Source organism: Denticeps clupeoides, chromosome 10 (assembly GCF_900700375.1).
Source record: "Denticeps clupeoides chromosome 10, fDenClu1.1, whole genome shotgun sequence".
Lineage (NCBI taxonomy): Eukaryota > Metazoa > Chordata > Actinopteri > Clupeiformes > Denticipitidae > Denticeps > Denticeps clupeoides.
Genome location: NC_041716.1, coordinates 16920668 through 16942351, shown reverse-complemented (window position 1 = coordinate 16942351; position 21684 = coordinate 16920668). Strand labels below are relative to the sequence as shown.

The following is a 21684-nucleotide window of genomic DNA, read 5'->3' as shown; positions in this document are numbered from 1 at the left end:
CTCTTTCACCTTAAAGTGAAAGTGAAGTGATTGTCACATGTGATACACAGCAGCACAGCACACACAGTGAAATTTGTCCTCTGCATTTATCCCATCACCCTTGGTGAGCAGTGGGCAGCCATGACAGGTGCCCGGGGAGCAGTGTGTGGGGACGGTGCTTCGCTCAGTGGCGCCTCAGTGGCACCTTGGCAGACCGGGATTCGAACCGGCAACCTTCTGTTTACGGGGCCGCTTGCTTAACCGCTAGGTCACCACTGCCCCAAAAATATGGAACGCTTCACGGATTTGCGTGATTTCCTTGCCTGGAGAAGTTCGGACAACGGTGCCGGAAAGGAAACCTTCTTCGGAAGTGATGTCTTTTCAGTAGCGACTGTTTACAGCTGTAGGGTGGGTTGATGAAATGGTCGATATTGCGTACGTACAGAGTACAGAGAAGAGAGGGAGAAAGGGAGGGGGGGGGTTGAACTCCCAGGCCGCAGCATGCTTTTGTGCTCTGAGTTGGCATGTGCGGAATGACAGGACGCTTCCGAGGTTATTTAAGCCTTACAGTACTGAAAACGTCCTGACCGCCAATAATGGCGTCTCACCGTCCGGACGATGGTCCCACATTCTGCAAGGCTTTTGTTTTTCATGCTTGGCTCGCTGACAGCACGCCGAATCCAGAGCATTCTGGTCCTGCTCTGCTGACAGCTGGACTCCATCACATCTGCACCCACCACAATGACGCGGTTTGTATTCGCAGGCTATAAATGCCCACATGACGTCCAATGTATTCGCAAAATCCGCCGTACATGTTTAGAAAACACTAATTTAATGATTTAATGACTGCGAAGAGAGAGGAGAGTTCTCAGAAGGTTATGGTTCAAAAGTCAATTTATTGGTGTAGTTCAATCATCTTTAACAACGCTGTTTTTCTTAAAAAGAATACAACTCAATCATACAAATCTTTAGAATCAATTATATGCTAAGACACAAACACATAAGGCTGACAAATTTTTACAAGTGGCAGATGGCTTTAAATCGAGGAGACAATTGTCTCCTCAGGTCACATAAGACATTTTCATTTTATTTAATTCACTATTCATATTTATTTATTAGAAAGACACGTTTAAGGTATTTTGAGTGGGTTGCAGAGTTTGGCTTGATCACCTGAAATAGTATTTTTTTTTTTTGGCTGACAGCATGCACGTCCAACAGAAGAAGGAAAAAAACTGAAGGAATGCTGTCATATCACTGCTTCTGAAGGCCTGACCCCAGATCTAGTCATGAAAAACTGCAGCACGTCATCTAGCAGACAGCCAAAGTTTCGCCACAGCGGTCGCACTAATCTAACTTCCGGGTCAGGTTAGAGATTGCGATCAGAAAAGGCAGCTACGTAAAGATCATCCAGGACTTCAGTGGTGCCAAACCAAGCCTCTAAGCACCCACTCGAAACCCTTGCTCATGAAGCTAGTACTTTGTGATCTTTTTTTTTTTTTTTTTTTTTTGAGACCATAGTTTTCAAAAACACACTAACGCTATGTACAAGGTGACAATTACTGATATGCACTGAGATTTAAATAATTTTGCTTATATATATATATATATATATATATGTATAAAAATAATAAAAATGTGCGAAGATATTGAAATAAATAAACATTTTTGCGACTTGAGGCAGCCAGTTGGTCAGGACAAGGCCAGCAGCCACGTCCTTCATTCAGACTGGCACAGGATGGAGCAGAGATCACGGGTACAGCTTGTGGAGCGTGCCAATACAGAGGGGTTAGGGACGGGCTGGGGACACCGGCTGGGCAGGGGAGAGGAGTGGGCGGCGCCATCCTTGTGCGCTGATCTCAGATGAGTTCAGTGGCTTCTAGGGTTATTGGCTAAGGCAGCGGCTCCACATGCTCCCCAGTGCCTCAGTGCTTTTCTTCCAAGCGACGGTGCTGCTGACCTGGCACAATAAACATTTACTGCATTTCTTATTATGGTAGGGTGGGAAACAAATCTGATCCTAGATCAGCACAAAAAGCTTCCCCTGGAACCAAGTGCCATTTCATTGCTAGTGGATCAAACAGGAATGGATCGACTCTTCTTCAGGGCACCAGCTCCATTAATTGTTCTGCTCAAGTCCAACATGTCTGTTCAAGCTCACAAGGGACTTGAGCCCCTTGAAGAACCGATCTGCTCATACACGTTCATCCCCACCCACATTCTAATTTTCATGATGCAGTAGCTCGGTCCTAAACCCTGTCTAGCCAGGCCCCCATGTTGGCAGAACAGCCACTTCTATCAAACACAGAGGGAAATGACTGCAAAATGCTGGACCCAGAACTTCTACTAAGCACCTCTAACATGACTGGCCATTTGTGAAGTGAAGTCATGTCTCTGATTGGATGATTGCAGAAAAATAATATTAATGATAATAACAGGAAATGATGAAATGGAATGGAGACTGCAGTCTATCTACATACAAGCTGCATTCGGTCAGCACGCTGCTGGGATCACAAAGACATCAAAGACATGGGGGAGATCAGCACCATTTGGTTGCCAACGAGAGCAGAGGTGCTTAGCTAAAAGCCCAACGATCCCAAGCACTTCCAAGTCGATCCTGTTCCCTTGAGTGTTGTCATGCAAAATGGCGTTCCACTCGTTCCGAACACACACAAGAAAAAAAAAACAAACAAACAAAAAAAACCTTTTCTTGTATTTCACTTAAATCGACTACATGATCAGTGCATTACTACGCCCTCTTTTATAGTTTACAGTAGCTGTCTGGCTCTGTTCATACCCATGTGGAGAGAAAAAATTAAAATAAATAAAATAAGAGGCCCAGCCTCTGTAATATCAAGGGAGAATATTATCCCAAAAATTAATATATATAAGACTTAACCGGCATTGATGTGTGTGTGTGAATGTGGCGGTATTGGTGTGGTGCCAGAGCCAGCGCTGAGGTTTGACACACGGTCCACATCTCTTCTCCAATTGGACAGTCTCGAAATAAAAGATTCTGCCCCTGTGCCGAGAGCCTGGAGCTTGTAGCAGCAGAAGAAGTTTGCGGTTACTGCCACCTCAGATTTTTAAAAGTTTTCTACAGGTTCTACTTCTACCATGTTCTCTTCCTCCTCCATTGAATCTCAAAAAACACGCGCACACACACACACACACACACACACACACACACACACTAATATTGAGAAAGAGACCACTGCCAGAGACGTTTCGTGGCTGAAGATGTGGAAACACGGATTAACCCCAGTGACCTCCCCCACCCCGCAGCTCAGAAAACCTCCACAACATCTACACCGCTCATCATAATACTACACATATGTCTGGAGAAGGAATAATAAAAAATCTGTTTAATCTTTTAAATGTGGTTCTAATTTTAATTAAAACTGTTACTTACACATTGAAACGATTAAAAAAAAAAAAAAAAAAAAATGATTACAGAATGTCACATCTGTCTCACAATCCGGTCCACACCTTAAGACCGAAGACACCCCAGTGCATCTATACTATACCACAGCGAGAAGATTAGGAAGAGCGCCATCTAGTGGAGCGCCCAACGTATGGCAGCGACCACCAATAGGTCATCGGCTGCTCAGTGCACATTTGCATAGTTCTTCCATATGCTACCTCACATGCATGCACACACACACACACACGGCCCCATGGTGTGTCCTCCGGCAGAGCTGACGCATGCAACTGCACCTCGCCATGTCTGTTTGCCGTTGAACAGGTGCGACTGCTGGGTTTGCATACCGCTCCCGTGGATTTGTCTAAGGCCGTTTAACCCTTGCCTGTTTTCTTTAGGCCTTCTGCACATCTACACAACGGCGGCCCTGATCGATGGCCACTGAATAAACAATGTGATGAGGTCTGGAAACATTCAATATTATCTTGCGGCTTAAATGACAGGAGATTAAAACGAGTATTAGCGTACGGATGTGTTTGCTAGGATGGGCCTCATATGTACCAACGTCAGAAACGATATGTCAGGCTTTTTTTTTTTTTTTTTTTCCCCCCCTAGGTGCACACTTGTTCCATAGACAGCCAGTGCATTGTTGGTTTATCTAGTGCGTCGCAGAACCAGCTGCGGCGTATTCAGTACATTGCAGGATGTGTGGTCATCCTCGTTCTAGTGGTGATGCTAACATCAGCATTTTGGTTTGCTTGGTTGCTCTCTTGCTCATACATGTGTTGTAAACTCATGACTAACTGCACACTTGTCACACGCGTCAAAAAGTGAAAGCTGTGAGGGACACAGCCTGCCACAGGCAGAGAGGTGAATGACTGAGTGAACAGATAAAGTAAAAAAAATAAAATTAAATGTGAACTGATGCTGATAAAAGGCTCGAATGGTGTGAAAGGCAGACGAAAACTGGAAAAGCAGAGATGAACAAAAAAGAAAAAAATAATAATTAAAGAACGATGGATCCTCCAATGCATGTTTGAAGTCTCCATTTCTTGATGCCAAAATAAGAAATTGAAAAATGTAAAAATAATACATAAAAAAATACATATATTTACTGCTGTGACTTTTGATTTGCTTGTTGAGTTCTGAAAGGCTTTGGCCACAGAGAACGAGAAGACCGAAGGTGTGGAGAAAGCTGGAGACCGTAGCCCCCAGCCCCACCCCCATTCCCCCTCAGTGGGGTCAGTAGTCCGGTACGGGAGCCATGTCTCGGGTTAGCTGAACGGAAATGTTGGTGTACAGGCTAGTCCTGGACAGCAGGGGGGTGTAGTTCAGGTTGTTGAGGCCGTCCAGCTTCTGCCTCTCTTTAGATCGCCGAAGTAATGTGTACCTGGCAGGGTTGAAAATGTCGTACTCATTGTTCTATTGCTATTTATTGTTCAAAAATGTAATCATTCCATTACACTAAAGACAAAAAAAAAAAAAAAAAAAACTGGATGCAAACTGAATGCGTGCCTCACCTTCCCAGGAACTGGACTTCTCCGCGGTGGTGGTGAGGAATGGACATGTAGCGGCCCAGCTCCCCCGGAGGACGGCTGACTGTGTACCCGGCGAACTGAACTCTGGTGATAAAAGCAGGGCACACCAAGCTCAACACCCTCGCACCAGAACACAGGTCACATTCCTGTAGTTCCACATTCGCAAATCAGAGCGAATTATGCGAGTCCAGCGGAGAGCGCAGGACGTGTTCTGTAAACAGGACTCGGGGGATGGCAGGAAGTACTTGCAGTGAGGTGAGTTAACCCAGAGCTGCTTTATTATATATTGAAGAACACCGGTTCTTCCGGTTCTTCCAGACACTAACGGAACATTTAGAGCCAAATGGTTTTGGCAGAAGTTCCTTCCGCCCTCACCTGTGCCACAGGTCGTCATCCTCTCCCCCCCAGCCCCAGAATGCATTGGGGAAGCCGTTTATGTTCCTGAACTGCTCCACAGTGAGGCCGCTGACTCCACCAAAAAATTCAGGGTACGGGAGCCTGAGAGGGGAGGAAAGAGAGAGAGGAAGAAAAAAAAAAAAAAAATGTTTCTAAAGCTCTAATGGAATGCAGAAGCACAGCCTTCTACGTGCCACCGCCTGCAGACCGAGGACGCCGATAGGCCCACTCACATGTAGGAATACTTGTTGAGTTTGACGGCGAAGTGGCGCGGCATCTCGCCGCAGCCGTAGTAGTTGCGATCGTTCTCCAGGATGTGGTCCACGTCGTGGAATATCACGCAGTCCCAGTCCAGGTCCTTCATGGACTCCTTAAAGCCCACGTTGAACAGCATGGCGCGGTTGAAAGGTTCGTTTCCTCTCTGCAACGGACACGAGAGGCTCATCGGCTGCGCGCTGCGACGGGAGCCATGACGTCACTACCGACTGGCCTCGCCGCGATAAACGGCGCAATAGATGTGCACGTATGTGACATGCTTTACTGCTGGGAACGGTGTCTGTGGAAGACTCGATTTGGACACAGCAGGCCTAGACATGTACCGCAGACAACTACAATTTGGCGTGTAACCATGGCGCAATCCCCTTGTGCGACTGGATGCTTGGTTGTTTGTTTACCTGCTCCACGATGTAGAAGGCGAACTGCAGCCGCTGCCGCTGAAGTGCTGGGATCAGGTGTCTGAAGAGGATGGGCAGGTGCTCGTGTCGATTCCTGAAAGGAATCAGAATGGCCACCTGCAGGAGGGAATTAATAACTGGAGTAAGGAATAATTCCCCAGTATACAAAATACTGTAAATAAAACTGGGTGTGGTAGTAGCCCTGCGGGGAAAAACGCTCGCCTATGAACCACAAAGTCACAGGTTCAAACCCCGCATACTACCCTTGTGTCCCTGAGCAGGACACTTAACCCTGAGTGTCTCCAGGGGGGGACTGTCCCTGTAACTACTGATTGTAAGTCGCTCTGGATAAGGGGGTCTGGGAAATGCTATAAATGTAAAACCACTATATAGCTTTTACATTTTAAATGATTTACTTATAATTATGATGTAACTTATTATTACATCATACATACTTACTTTATAACTTTTGCACAGAAAAATGTCCGAGTTGTATTAACGAATGAACGAAAAGTCAATGATTTTATTCAGTTTTGCTTGAGAGTTCTTGAATTTATACGGTGCTAATTTTCTTCATCATGTTTTACCAGAATATTGTAAGAAATCTCTTTTTTTAGGGCTTACTGCCCTACTCATCATCCTCGGGGGATGACGGGGCAGAAAAAAAGGCCATAACAAAGTCATAAAGAAATTATTAAGAGTCTTTACACTCCTATATTTGAATAGTGGGCTGGCTATATTTAACTAAACCTGTTCTCACAGTGGTTACCATGGCAGCTCAAGTCTGATTTTTTTTTTTTTTTTTAAACTCTCGGTGACTTTAAACATTTGTCAGAAAAGATTTGCCTCAAATGACTGGCTAAAAAAAAAAAAAAAAGCCATCAACCCAGCTAGAGGAGAAAAACACATCATTTCCATAAAGGATGAAAGGGGGAAAGATATGTGAGTAAAAAAAAAAAAAAAAAAAAAAAAAAAAAAAAAAAAAGCAATTCCTAAAAAGACACTGGAATTGTTTTTCACTGTCTGAAAGATTAAAAAAGTTAGCGATCCACTTTAAGCATGCCTTCCATGGGACGAGTGTGCTGCAACTCCGCATTTTGGTTGGGAGATCAGAGCAACAACGGCGAAACTCGCCTTCCACCGTGGAACGCAGTCCTGAGGCTTCCAGTGGCCGCCCCGGCCCAGAGTAGAGTCATTTCTCAGCAGCGCCCTCTGCACCTCTTCCAAAGTGAGCTCACTCATGTTCACGTCCACGGCGCCCTCTGCAACGGACAAGGGAGACGAGTTGGAAAGGGACGACTTTGCGCTGCAGAAACCGTTTTTGCACCCGGGTTCCATACTCACTCATCGAGGGCAGTTTCTCGGGGCAGATTTGGTTGGGAAGGTAGGTGAAGCCGTTTGGTAGGTAGGGTGTGGTCGGGATGTCTGATTCGCTCATGTTGAAGTCATAAGCATAATCTGTGAAGAAATCAATGCGGGGCTAAATAACAGTTTCAAACACTTTCTTCTTTGTGTGTGTGTGTGTGTGTGTGTGTGTGTGTGTGTGTGTGTGTGTGTGTGTGTGTGTGTGTGTGTGTGTGTGTGTGTGTGTGTGTGTGTGTGTGTGTGTGTGTGTGTGTGTGTGTGTGTGTGTGTGTGTGCTATTACAGTATTTCAATTAGTCTAATGGGTAAGACAGACACTCATCCATGAACCAGAAGACCACAAAATCAAAGGTTCAAATCCCACTGGATTTGATGTATTATTTTCCACATAAAAGGTATGAAAGCGGTCTGCTGCAGTCTGCAGTTTCAAATGCGTGCATGTTAGAACTAGGACGTAAAAAGGTACTGAGACGGCGGCGGGCGGGACCGTTACCTGTCCCGTTGACGCCGATGTAAGCGCCACGGACCACCTGCACCAGGACCTGGGCGCCGATGTTCCGCACATTCTCCCTGATCTGGATCCCGCGGGCCTGGACCATAAACAGGTACTCATTTACTACAGGGGGAGAGAGAGAGAGAGAGAGAGAGAGAGAGAAAAAGGAAAGGAATCAGACAGATGAAGACGTGGAGTCGCACCATTAGGCTGGGAGCTGTTAATAATTTACCTTCATCAGCTGCTGGGCTATAGACCACAGGCAGGTTAAGGATTTATGATGCCACTTGTGACAACTACTGGGCAGTAAATCACAGTTACTGATTATATAAAAAATAAAAAAAAAGTCACACAGAACCTTTAATAATTAGCCACAATATTCCAACACAGGCAATCCAATAGAAGCCTGTAAATATCTCATCTCTATACTCTTCAGCTATTCATCCATCTGTCATTTGCACTGGTTGGACTGAAATGTGTGAAATTATTCAGATGAAGATATGAATATCCAGTGACAAATAGGATAGATTTATTAAAAAAAATGAGAAGTTGCATTTTCATTTCAGATCTGCACAAACGTGAAAAGTAAAAATCTGTGAAAATTGTTGACTAAACACTATAGCAAAAGGGAGAGGTTTAACTTACTGTTTATTTGTACTTAATACATTATTCAAGATCATTTAATAAACAGAGTCTGCCTCTGAACAACATACACTTTCCCTGCCACCATCACCGTTCAGCTGTCCTGCACAGGGACGCGATACAGGCTGTTTCCAGCCGGTGATGTTATGAAAAAGTGATTCATTTTTAGAACTTCATGAGACCTATGAATATGAAAAATTGTGTTGCAAATCACCTGAAATACGTAATGTAATTTTACATTTTTTTTGTCTAAACGGACTTATGTGTATTAGGCATCAATTGATTTAATGGAAAGATGGAATGTCTTGATGGAATGTGTTGAAATGAATCAACTGCAGTCCTTTTATTTCGGAGTTTCCATTTACAGGAGCGGAAGTCACCCGCCGCTGGTTTAGGTAGTCGACAACTGACTTCCTCACCGCCTGGCCCGCTGCCACGGCTTTAAGCGGGCGGCCCGCTGGCCTCAGGTCATTTTACACACACACAAACTCAAAGATCTAAGCCAATAATGTATTCATATTCAGGAGATATGAGGACATACGAGTACATTTGGTACTATGAAAAGCACACACACACACACACACACACACACACACACACACACACACACACACACACACACACACACACACACAGGCCTGTAACAGTAAGTACTGATGCAATAAAAGTTGTTACAAAAGATGCAGTACTTTGGATTGGAAATGTGCTTGCATTACTGCCAAATTATTATTTTTTGTTTCTTGCTTTATGCCTCATTTATTATCAATATTACAAGTAATGCAATTTACGTGCTATTTACGCTTGCTCATTCAGCTGTGTCCAATTCATAAAAAGTGCTCTATAAATAAAGATCATTTATAATTGATATATTTGCAGATGTAGAGCACAGTCCTGCTGTAAATACTCCACTCCTTCTGGTCTCTGGACGACATAGTCGCTCTAATGCATGAAACAGCATTACTGTGTAAATCTGTGTGTCACTCATTGCATTTTGCCAGGCCTTCATGCACCTACTTTAGAAGAAGAAGAACAAAAAAAAAAAAAAAAAAAGAGAAGAAGGTCTGTGTGTGCGTGTGTAGACCACTCAGTCACAAGGCTTTGCAGATAAAACTGGACAATCTTCCTTTGATAAGAGGGTGGCCCTATGATAACCTAAACTCTGGTATGTCCCATTCATTCCTAACAGCATCGTCACACTCTCTTACTGGCTGTGTGTGTGTGTGTGTGTGTGTGTGTGTGTGTGAGAGAGATTATTTTACATTCACTCCATTGGAATTTTGGACTTTTTAGGTGGTGGACCCACCCACACATCATCCACACCGCACTGTATAAAACTGCTTTAATGGAGAGCCGAGTTACTCAGAATTCCTGTCCCCATCAGGTGCCACCAAGAAGCTCCGTCATATTTCATATTTCATCTCAGATGCTAATTCAACAGGACAACTCTGTCTGGTGGAGAGTGCTCCTCTTCATCCAATCATGTGCCGGCGGCAGCAGTAAAATAGTCCTCTTTTCCCTCATGCTAGCTTGGGGTGTTGAAATTATAATCGATGCATCTCGTTCTACAGGGTGGGCCATTTACATGGATACACCTTAATAAAATGGGATGGTTGGTGACATTGAACACATTTTATAAGTGGTCAGAAACTTGTAAATAACCCATGAAAGAATAAAGTAAAGTTACGTTAAAACCAAGCACACCATTGTTTTTCTTGTGAAATTACCGATAAATGTGATGTCACAGGACCCTCTTCCTGTTGAAAAAACAAAAGTTGGATCCAATGGCCGACTTCAAAATGGCCACTATGGTCACCACCCATCTTGAAAAGTTTGCCCCCTCATATATACTAATGTGGCACAAACAGGACGTTAATATCACCAACCATTCCCATTTTATTAAGGTGTATCCATATAAATGGCCCACCCTGTAGACGTGGACAATGCAGTGCAGAACAATCGATTACATCATAATGATGTTGCTTGGCGAATTTCATGCGGCGGCATTAAAAATTCTTGTTAAATAAGTAGTGCCGGTAGTGACTGTGACTGCCTGTGTTGAACTTTGACCGCTGATGTATTTTCGTGCTACTAATAGACTCCAAGCAGGTTAGCGTTTTTGTCCGGCCCTTCGAAACCCACACACACAGAGCGGGAATGAAGGAAACGTTGATCTTACCAGTCTCTGGGTGTCCAGAGATCTACAACACGACATTGCAGTCTTACCGGGAGTTTGAAAGCCTGAAAGCGGCTCCAATGAGCCGTCCGTGCCCACCTGACGCCACGTGGAGAAAATCAAAGCGCCCGGAAGGGTGACTGAGACCTTGACTCTTGTATTTGAAAGAACCACGTGAAGTAATGTAGAAAACTACCAGTGAAGGTCCACACCTCTAATGCTGGCAGCGGCGTCAGCCATTACCCCCGACCCCCGGCTCTGTGCAGAGGGAATTCCTTCTGTTCCCGAAGAGGGTGCAGAGAAGATGAAGCCTCTCATCTCGTCCATAAAGAGGCAGAACCCCCGGAGGAGGAGGGGGGGTTTGTGCCACAGACATCTCCACTCCACTATTCTGGGACGCTTGCTGCACAAAACGCAAATGGAGCGGCCGGAGCGAAAACGGAGACGCGCCGTGTGGCAGAGGACCGGCCCGGGACCATGGACCGGGTCATGTGGCGAGGAGCCCCACCCCGGCCCATCAAAGGCTAAAACAGTCTTTTATGAGGAACCGATGCTGATGTTCAGTCACCTTCTTGTATTAGAGCCTCCTTCACACGCCGGTTCTGCCCTTCACACTGCGCCTTGTGGTCAGATGAGAGGATGCGTGCGGTAAAACGGCAGCGATCACACCCGTGTTCCCCTCACACACACACACCCACACACGCGACGCTGAAACACACGCACCCGTGAACAAATGATCATCAACACCCCCACCGCAGCATGCAGAAGATGCACATCACACGTATAGTTTTATTACACAAGCTAAAAAAATGCATTAAATGCAATAACCCTGAGTGCCTGGACACACACACACACACACACACACACACACGCGCTGCATTGATCGGCAGGAGAGTGCTCCATCCCAGCCTGCAGGCTCCGGGTCAGATAAAGACCGAGAGGAACTCCGAGGCCATTTCCTTTAACGGCACTCAGTGTGAATTACGGCGCAGCGCGGCTGCGTGAAGCCGGTGCGGTTGATAACGCGGCTGTGTGTTTTAAAGTCGGGGTGTGTTCCACTGCGCCGAGGCTACATCCACATTAGGAAGGGACATTTCGATTTGCTTTGTGCTTGAGGTGCAGTTTCCTAAATTGTGTTTTAGCGCCGCTGGCGCGTACGGGCAAAAGTGGCCGAATCAGCAAACGGCTTCCAGAAGTTCAGAGCCACCCCGAGGAGACCACAAGGGTCGAAGCGCCAACTAACCAAGACTATAATCTTTTTCATTTTAATTGATTCACCCATTTTTGTGCTTATTAAATACATTTTCAAAAATTGCAGGTAATATTGTAATAATAGTGAATTTCGGAGCTTCAAGCAGATTTATATTTACATAAAATGTGTGCACACACACACACACACACACACACACACACACACACACACAGGATGGCATGGGACTTCTCTGGGTTTCCTGCCGCATGCACACTAGGCGAATTGGTGAGTTGAATTGGTGACCAGGTTCGAACCCCACTGAGCAACACGACACACCTAACACACCCGGTTTTCTGTAAAACAGGAACAAAATGTCAAGCCTGACCTATAACCCCAAACACCTCATACGTGCAACAACGGCGGATAGCACGTTCGTGGTTCCACTACAGCAGCTGCAGAACCTCATAGAGCAACTAGAAGAAATACTCTCTACGGTGCACGTTTTTAATGAAAGGATATTTTAACACGCCGCGGACGAGAGCTGGACACCACACGCGGGGAGCATTTTGGGTAAAGCCGGGAAGTTGCATCGCCATACACGGGTAATTCTGGACGTGCTCTGCATCTCAGTGTAAATGACATTTCAGATAACCCTCCCACGTGGAGGGGTTTAGAGAAAATCGCTCTCATGTGGACGGGGCCTGAGACTCTCCAGGGACACCGTCCCTGTAACTACGGGTTGTAGATTTGCTCTGATAAGGACGTGTGATGCCTGTAGGTGTGATCGGCACTGGCACATGCACTGCTATACGTGTTATATATCCTAATATATTAACGAGCGGTCAGTATCACTGCAGGCCGTGGGGTTCACGCGCGGCATCGCGAAGGCATCGATCAGCTTATCGCACCGCAGGGTAGAACGGTTTCTAATGATTCCACTTGACCTCAGCCACTATGCAGCGGCCTGAAGGCTGGAGGCTAAAGAAAGAGATGAAAAAAAATCAATGTGCCACTCTGCAGGGGGGGGGGGGCTCAGGTGTCAGAAGGGACAAGCTGTTCTCGCTCCTCTGGTTTGTAGAACCAGTGTCAACACCTGCAGCCGTCTGGAGGAGGTCGGGTTAACGTTTTGCTGATTGATGGGTAGAGACAGGGAACATTTTGACCATAATAAATACAGTTGAGAGACACACAATCGGCAGTCTCATCTCATGCTTCCCCGCTGCTCCAGAGGGCTGCAGAATGGCATCGATTCCAGAAAAACCCGCTGGTTAACAGTCCATAAGTGGTTGAACCACAGGGCCATTTATTGGCTGCTAAATGCTGGAAAGTGAGGCCTGGGCTGGTGTTTTATTTGAAAAGTGGAACCCACCCACATCCTGGGCCAACCACGCAGATTGCCTCAGGTTTGATGGGTCTTTTACACCCATATTGATGTTTGATGGCTGAGTCCAGCCAGAGATTTTTACATTCTTTTTTTTGGGGGAAAAAAAAAACAAAAAAAAAAAAACATAGATATGAGACCATGGAGGAGCCTAAACTGGAATTAATCGCTGAAATAAATTGCTTTAAAACAGTGCTTTCATGAGTTCCACCTCCAAAAATATCCTGCTCTCCAAGAATCCCCATGACCACCAAAAAAAGTTGCCAAAGAATTTTTTACATACACCGATAAATGAAAATATATGTTACGTATGCTCAGAATTATACTTCTCATTCAGCAATAAACACATGCACATGAACCCAGACTCTAGGTTGCAAGACTAATAGTCATGTAAGAAGACACCACTTGATAGAAATGCTTGATGGTGACTGTGCAAACAAGTGTATATGATATACCATTAGGCCAACACATTTGTGATCTCAGAAAGACTAACAAACTGTGTGTTTATTAACACTGCATACAGTAATGTCGGTTTACAGATAAATATTCCTTTTAGTGTCGATATTATCCACGTTGTTCTGGTGGTTACAGGTGAAGTTTTTTTAACCTTGGCCAAGCTGACAATAATGATCATAAAGCGTTATTGTTCTATGGTTTAACCAAGCAGTGAAATTGGAATTCATCTGCAATTTTATTAGAATAGCATGAAGATGATAATCTGACATACTTCTTGTATTATATAATATATATTGGGCAACTGGGCTGGTCTCCTTAGCAAAGTTAAGTTACCAAAACTTATATTCTTTTTATAATGAACATTAATAGACAATGTCACCCTTTGTACCAGCATTATAGACAATGGATTTGTTATAAATATACTTTGAAAGTAATATACATATTAATAAAAAAATAAATATACACATATGCATACATATATATGATACGTTCATAAAACGTTCATTTAACAATAAGTTAAGAACTAAAATTAATAACGGGATGTTTTTAAATACTCAGCAGAACTATACTAGGTTAAATATAATATTTTTGCATTAATTTTGTTAGGACAATGATATTAATGACACACCCAAACACCAAGTTACTGTGAAAGTGTCTTTTAAAAAGGGACGAAACCAAAAGTACTGTTTACTACTGCGCGTCGCTCACAGCCATGGTGACTCACACCTGATGGTTTCACTTCCTGCTTCGGAGAAATGACCAAGGCCCCGCTCCGAGCAGGCTGACGGGCACCGTATAGGAAACTGTATGGTATTTAACGTGCAAGACAAACACGGATCAAGTTTGGACGTGCCGCGCTGCACCTCAGGCCAGGCTAAGTCACAAAAGGAATCGCAACCATTTTAAAATGGGACTGCATACCTGTACTTGACAGATTCTCTGGAACATGGGAAAAGGAAAATAAATATTCTGTATGTTCCAGAGAATCTGTATGTTATTTTGAACTCTAGTGTGTGAGAGAATAGCATAGACTGGCATAGATTTATTTTAGTGTTTGACCCCTCATCCAGCCGGCTCCCTTCATCAAAACAGACAAATGAAAAAATTCAGCAGCTAATTGGGTTGATTCATGTCAGACAAATCAGATAAAAAAAAAAATAAAAAAAATGTTAAAAGGCTTTAAAGTAAGCAGAAATGCTTGAAAGCTTCTGTTAAAACCTCAAAGCACGGCGAGCGGCGGACACTACGAGAACACTAAGGAAATAGAGTAATTAAAATGTAAATAAAGACATTTTTGATCACACTCACAAATAAGTGAGCAGGACACCCGATAGTTACCGTTCAATTAATGTAATTAATACTTTTAATAACATATTCCAGAGCAATATTAACAATTCCTATTCATCCAACAGCATGACACCATGAGCACCGCGTCACATGAGTGCCGGTCACGAGAGTCTCATAAGCCACAGAGCACGGCCAGGCTTCCTTTATTGCATAATGATCTTTCCCTAAAACGCGTGCGCGTTAACGCACGCATGCACGCACACACACACACACACACACACACAGAGAGAGAGAGAATACTAATTCACCAAATCACCACTTATACATCTATTTGTATACCACTTGTAGATTTGGACAAATGGAGGAAAAAAATTAAAAGAGAAAAAACTAAATGGGGAGGAAACTTCTTTCTGGAAGTCTGGCAGCAGATGCATGATGGGAAACTTTCAGAGACTCTACATACTTGTGGGCAAGGCAAGAAGAAAAGGAAAGTAACAGGGGTCAGAAGGAAATGGTTGCGAGACGGTAGAGGGGGTGGAGATGCCAGACGCCGAGGGATGAAGGACCAGCACTTCAGCTACCCACAGGATCTCATTCAGAACCAAGAGCATCTGATCATTAAAAAAATATAACAGAATATTGTCTGAAAGTCGAGTCATGGCAACTGGACATCCACAGAACTGGTGATTAATCTTGACAAAGTTCTGTGGATGCAGAATGAAACATCTCTACGTTAAAGAAAGTCCAGTTGCCACGACTCAACTTTCAGACAAATTCACCTGGAGGACTTGAGAATCTTCACAGACACATCACAATATTATTACGTTATTATGTCAAACCTGGGACCCAATGGCCGTGGAGCAGTGTGTGGGGACGGTGCTTTGCTTAGTGGCACCTCAGCGGATGGGGATTTGAACAGGCAACCTTCTGATTAACCGCTAGGCCACCACTGCCCAGTTATACAACATACAACAGCTGACCACACATACATAGGCTAACAAACACACGCATCAAATACACTACTTCCATTCTCTTACTCGCAATTTGTGTGTATATATATATATCCACTCTATCTATACAGACATTCACAAATATTTTTATGTAAATACTGATCATTTAAAACTTTATTCTAGGACTATTTATTTGTATACTGAACTTTTTATATTATACAGTTGGCATACTGTCTATTTTTTTATTTTATTTTCTGCCATGACTATGTACATTTCCCCATTTGTGGGACTAAAAAAAGGACCATTTTACAGCATCAGAATGTTCTGTAATTAAATAAAAATTGTATTGCCAATATAAAAAACTACATTTTGAAAGTGCGTTGATATCTCTGGATGTAATTATTCCTGCTGAGACTGTAAAGAGAGTGTGTGGATGAGGCATTGCATTTTACCCCCCAACCAGAACCGAAACTGGAACCATAAACCGCAGTTCAACCCGTGGGCTTGTTGAACCGTTGTGCCCACACTATTTACCTAAATACCCTAATGACTGTCCTCCAATCACAGCTCACCTTTTCGGTGTGGAGTGTTGCCTTTAATCTCCCCCACTGAACCCAGCTCTCCCATGGCAGACGGCCACGCCACGATTCTGATTTCACCGTAGCGTTGGAATCCCCAACCTTTCTGCTCCGACGGCCTGCATTTACCCCCCTCTGCTGATGTCTGAGCTGTGGTCACATGTCCCAGCTGTAATGAAGACGATGGCACGGCCAGCGACCATAGCCACCGGAGGTCAGGTGGCCAACGGTCAGACGAAGGCGCTACCGATCGAATGAATAACCCGTGCGGCGCTGTCGGGTCATCTGCTCCTCCAGTGCCGGATTCAGAGCGGATCTGCTCACGCTCTAAACCGACAGGCGGTCAAAAGGCCGAGCTGCGTCGGAGTTGTGTCCTCGTCTGACCAACTTCATTTCATTCAAGCGAAAGTGCAGTCATGTGATCATGCAGCTTTAGCCTGGGTCACATCCTGATCTCTATTTACGAACGTTATTCTCCTGGTGAAACTCACTAACCTTCCAGATCTTACACTCACACTTGAGGAATTTAGTCGGACTTATCAATTTTTTTGAATAAAGCTGGTATTAAAATGCGGTTTTGTCGTCCTCACTGTGGTACAGTCACACTCGTGTTCTCCGTGTGGTTTGTCATCTAATCGCATGCACGCCGTAAGTGTTTAAAAATGACTTGACCTCGACGTTACGGTCAGGGGTAAATAATAACGGGACTTTAAAATGCTACTTGTGTAAACCATTTAGTTTAATAGGCATTCATGGTTCTTTTCACCAAACACTGCTGATTACACGCCCCAGATCCTGAAACGCTGACTCAAACCCATAAAGAGGATTAAAAATGTGATATGTATTCAAATAAACGCAACTACGAGCAAACCTAAACCGCGGCCTTTGCTCCGTAAATGACCCCCTGCCCACCACCATCTTATGCAATCGGTATAAAAGGAAGAAACGGGCCTTCCGCCCCTCGCTGTTCAATAATTAACACATGAAAAAAAAAAAAGCAACACTTTTTGAACACTTTTTGAACCTCGTGAGGCTGTGCTGCTCGGTAAGAGGATTTCTTTGCTACGGCAACCGCCTCCCTCCGCCCCGTGCTTAACTACATTCCTCTGGTTCCGTGGAACTCGACGTCACATGACCTCGGAACTCCGGGGAGTAGAGGAGTCGCGAGCTGCGGGGGTGCTTTGGTATTGAATGAAGCACCAGCGCATGGTCATCCCAGCACTGGTTAGCGGGGCTAATGAAACCCACTGAGACCCGGATTTACCAGGATTTACCCCAAAAGGCTGCATTTAGTCACCAAAAAAAGATCCATTCATGTCCATAGTTTCGGCCGCCCTGGTGCATCTTGGTCAGTAAGTGTGTGTTGGTGGCAGCGGTGACTCCAATGACGATGACCCGCGCACCGCCTGCTTTGATGGCTTTGCAGGTATAGAAAGTCGGGCCTGTCGAGCGAAGGAGCGCGGCCTCGATGGCGGACTCGGCGGTTCTGGTGACGTGGCGCGCAACCAAGGCGACGGCGCCGCCTGAAGGAGCGCGCGGTCAGGCCGGTGACATGCGCTGATCGTATTGGACTTTCGCTGCCGCCCCCCCCCAGCCAAATGATGATGCAAATGGCCTTTGCAAAAAACCCCGAAGAACCGGGTCGGCCGCTGATTTGACTGGAGAGCAGAACAGCCAAGACGCTACCGACGCCGCTCCCAGGCTCCCGGAAACGTCCGTCCCGCGGACGCAGGCGGAGCGGGCCACGCCCTGTTCGGATATTTCAGGGCCCTGAACTGCCCCCGGGGGGAAAAAAAGCAGCCCTTCAGAAGACGAGGAGGAGAGAAAGCCCCTATTGTTCCGAACTGCGACGTAAACGCACCACTTTGGCGTAAGTGCTATAAACGGCGTGTTTACAGGTTACACTATAGACCAGTTGGACGCGAGTGACGAAGGGGAACTTTTACCCCCCCCCACCCCCCTTTCAAAAAGGACGTGATGTCAGTCAAATGACGGATTTGCAAAAATAAATAAATAAAACGTATGCAAAAATACATGAAGGAAGAAACACGGAACGAAATGTCTTTCGGTTCTTTTCGAACTGCCAGGATGGATCACGGCAGCTCCAACACATCCCAGAAAAAGCATCTCCACAACCGGCATTTCAAAAATGTCAATTCTTCGATGCGTTTTAGCCCATTTTTTTTATGATTTAGAAACGTATCGTACTCACATCGGTTAGGCCGCGACCAAACCACAGTCAACCACGACTTCTCGTAACCGCAAGACGTCTCCGTTTTCCGTTATTTCGCGGTTGGCTTCATTTACGCTGTGAACCGTGGCACGTGGTGCTGCGTCCGTACCGCAACAAGTTCCCTTCTGCCGTTTTACCATCATCGCCGGCATGATCGCTGAGATGTTACCGGTGCTCGCACGCGCCATAAAGAAGCGTCCCCATCGGCACGTCCCCAGGCTGCTCAGGGGATCTCCCAGGGTCCCAGTCTAAAAAAAAAAAAACAGTCCCGCCGACGTGCCCACTGTGCTCCGGCAGGAACTTGCCACCAACTACCGCCGTCGAACCCCGGAGCCCTCCGAGGACGGGACGGTGGAGAGACAGAGAGGGACGAGGGACAGAAACCACGTCCCTCAGCAGTAGCTCTGGAGCTCCGAGCTTCAGGTTAAGACCAGACCACAGAAGTAAAAATATTACCCGTCACATGGGGACGCGCCGCAAGTCTCCAGAAAGCAGCGGATATGTTTTCTCGGCATCGCCGGTAACTGCGGCCAATAGAAATAAATCATCTTTTGCGCAGAAGCATCTTGGTAATGACTTAATTATTGATCACGGTGCACTTAACGCTCGGCTCCGCTCTATTGTGATGAGGCGCTGCTTCTCTCCTGTGGAGCTTAATGCTCTACTTACAGAGTAAATTACGCATGCAGCGACAATAATGGCGCCCATTCACGTCCGCCACAGTAACGAGAGAGGAGGAGGAGGAGAAGAAGAAGAAGAAGAGGCAGGGCATTGTCGGCCTACCAGCGTAAAACACGCAGCTCTTGTAAACTGCATTTCCGTTTAATCGTCTTCCCCTTACGTCTACGCTGGGGAGGAAGTTGGACGTTGTTCCAACCGTGACAAGGACGTCATGAGCAGCTCATTCATACTCACGCCGTCCGTTAAAACAGATCCGGTGAACGGCTTTTAGCACAAAACTGCCCACAATTCCACCCCCCCCAAAAAAATTAAAAAAAAAATCGGTGACCGGCAGGCCTGATTGACGGTTGGGGCCTGCAGGCCTACGGCACAATCCCTGCCGCGCCTCCAACGAAGCCCACGATGCGCCGCGCCGCACGTGGAGCTCGACACCGTGGCCCCGCAGGGTGTCAGGGACCATCTTCTCCATCCCACAGAGGTGCACCAGACCCCTCGGCCCTCATGCGCATCTCTGTTCATCGGTCTGGGGCCAAGTCGTCGGTTTTTTGGCGGCATTTTGACCTCCTTCAATCAGTTTCGATTGACCGCACCGTGGTGGGGAAGGGGGGACACAGCGGTGTTCACGTTCAGGGTCATTTAGCCCATCAAAGTGACATCAAACGATGGAAATATCTGAATACAACCTGATCAGCAACAACGAGACTGATCGTTTAATTTATCAGTAAATATAACTTTCTTTTTGGTATTTTTTATTAAAACATGAACTCTTCTGTAGTGATTAAAGACGCCCCATTACTCCCATCAGGTTCTGGGTCCGATCAGCGCCCAGCAGCTCAGGGCCGCTTTATCCCGCCGGATTATTGATCAGCATATTCGGCCCGTGGGGGGGGTTCCGAATTCCCGCCGCATCTGACGTCGGCGTTAGAGGCGTGATGGCGGAAAGTGACACCGGGGGACCCCGTTTTCTCCCGACAATGGAGAGGAAAAAAAAAAAAAACCCACCATCACCCACCAGCCACCACCCTGCCCCGGCCGGCCGGCCGGCGTAATGATCGTAATCATGCGACCGAAGCGGGCTGCTTACCGATCCCCGGCGCCGAGTAGATGAAGTAGAGGGCGGACGTGGAGAGCGAGAAGAGGAATATGAGCCCCAGGAATGACCTTCTCCGAAATCTCGAGTGTGTCCGCATTATACAGCCCGTCGCGATGCAGCAGAAGCGGAAGGCGGCGGCGGGCCCCGGTCCTCTGGCCGTCGGGGGGTGTCCTCGCCTTCACGAACGCAACTATTTACTACGGAGAAGTGGAAAAAAAAAAGAAAGGAGGAGGAGGAGGACGCGGCCGCCGCGGCGGGCTTCGGAGAGGATGGGCAGGGAAGGCAGGTTCTCGGAAAGGGAGGGAGGGGAGGTCTCTTTCCTTCCAAACGCGGCTCCGGCGGCTCTCCGGCGGCGCGGGAATTGAAAAGCGGCCGCTGACGCCGTCGGTGCCCGCTTCAGTGGGAGCTCGTCATCGCGCGGCTGGAGATGGAGACTCACGCCCGCCTCTGCGGAGTAATGAATGGGGCTGGACGGCCGCCGCACTGTGCGAATGGGAAAAAATAGCTGCTGCCTCGCAGGGGCCGTCGCCCAAGCGACGCCCACACCGCGCGCGTTTAGGGAGCGAGTGCAAATTAGCCGACGCCCCGGAAAAACGTAAACTCGACGACTTCAGAGTTGCCTGCAGGGCAGTGAAGAAAGTGACTTAATCCACCGATAATATATAGATTTTTTTTATACCGATGCAGGCATTCTATTCAATAAGAAGATCCATTCAGTAATAAATGTGTACTCCCACAACGCACATCCGGCTCAGCCTTCTATAACTATTTTCAAGACGAATCACAGTACATCCAAAATGTACATTTATGTTCACGTTATATGGCATAGGGTCTTCTACACAGCACTGAATAAATAACATCCCACTGTGTGAGAATATAGGTATACTATAGGTATACTAGAAGACAATGTGTTTTTTATTACAGATGTGTGCACCACTTTAAAAGAATGTAATTAGAGTCATTATTCTTTCAAATAAAAAATGAACTGTCAGTGTGATTTATTTTTATAAGTATTTTCCGTGGTGTTGCTGTCGTTGATGATATGATTATTACAGGAGGTCTCACATATGGCATGTCTCCTGATGGGATTTTATGAATAATATTGAATGAAATCTGAACTAAACAACATTTCAGCCTTGTGGTTGGCTGAAAACCT

General features: G+C 46.0%; 1 protein-coding gene across 2 annotated transcripts; it reads right to left on the bottom strand.

Annotated features, from left to right (window-relative positions):
- Nucleotides 1-855: 855 nt before the first annotated feature.
- Nucleotides 856-21049, bottom strand: b4galt5 (UDP-Gal:betaGlcNAc beta 1,4- galactosyltransferase, polypeptide 5). 2 transcript variants are annotated; one of them, XM_028994794.1, is made up of 9 exons: nt 20520-21049; nt 7863-7985; nt 7350-7463; nt 7140-7267; nt 6006-6122; nt 5565-5752; nt 5311-5433; nt 4918-5019; nt 856-4787 (listed from the first exon to the last, which is right to left on the bottom strand). In XM_028994794.1, the coding sequence occupies exons 1-9, from the start codon at nt 20623-20625 to the stop codon at nt 4640-4642; spliced, it is 1149 nt and encodes a 382-aa protein (XP_028850627.1). In that variant the 5' UTR covers nt 20626-21049; the 3' UTR covers nt 856-4639. The 2 variants fall into 2 exon arrangements, with proteins under 2 accessions (XP_028850627.1, XP_028850628.1); XM_028994795.1 differs by lacking the exon at nt 20520-21049 and adding an exon at nt 8095-8494.
- Nucleotides 21050-21684: the final 635 nt, after the last annotated feature.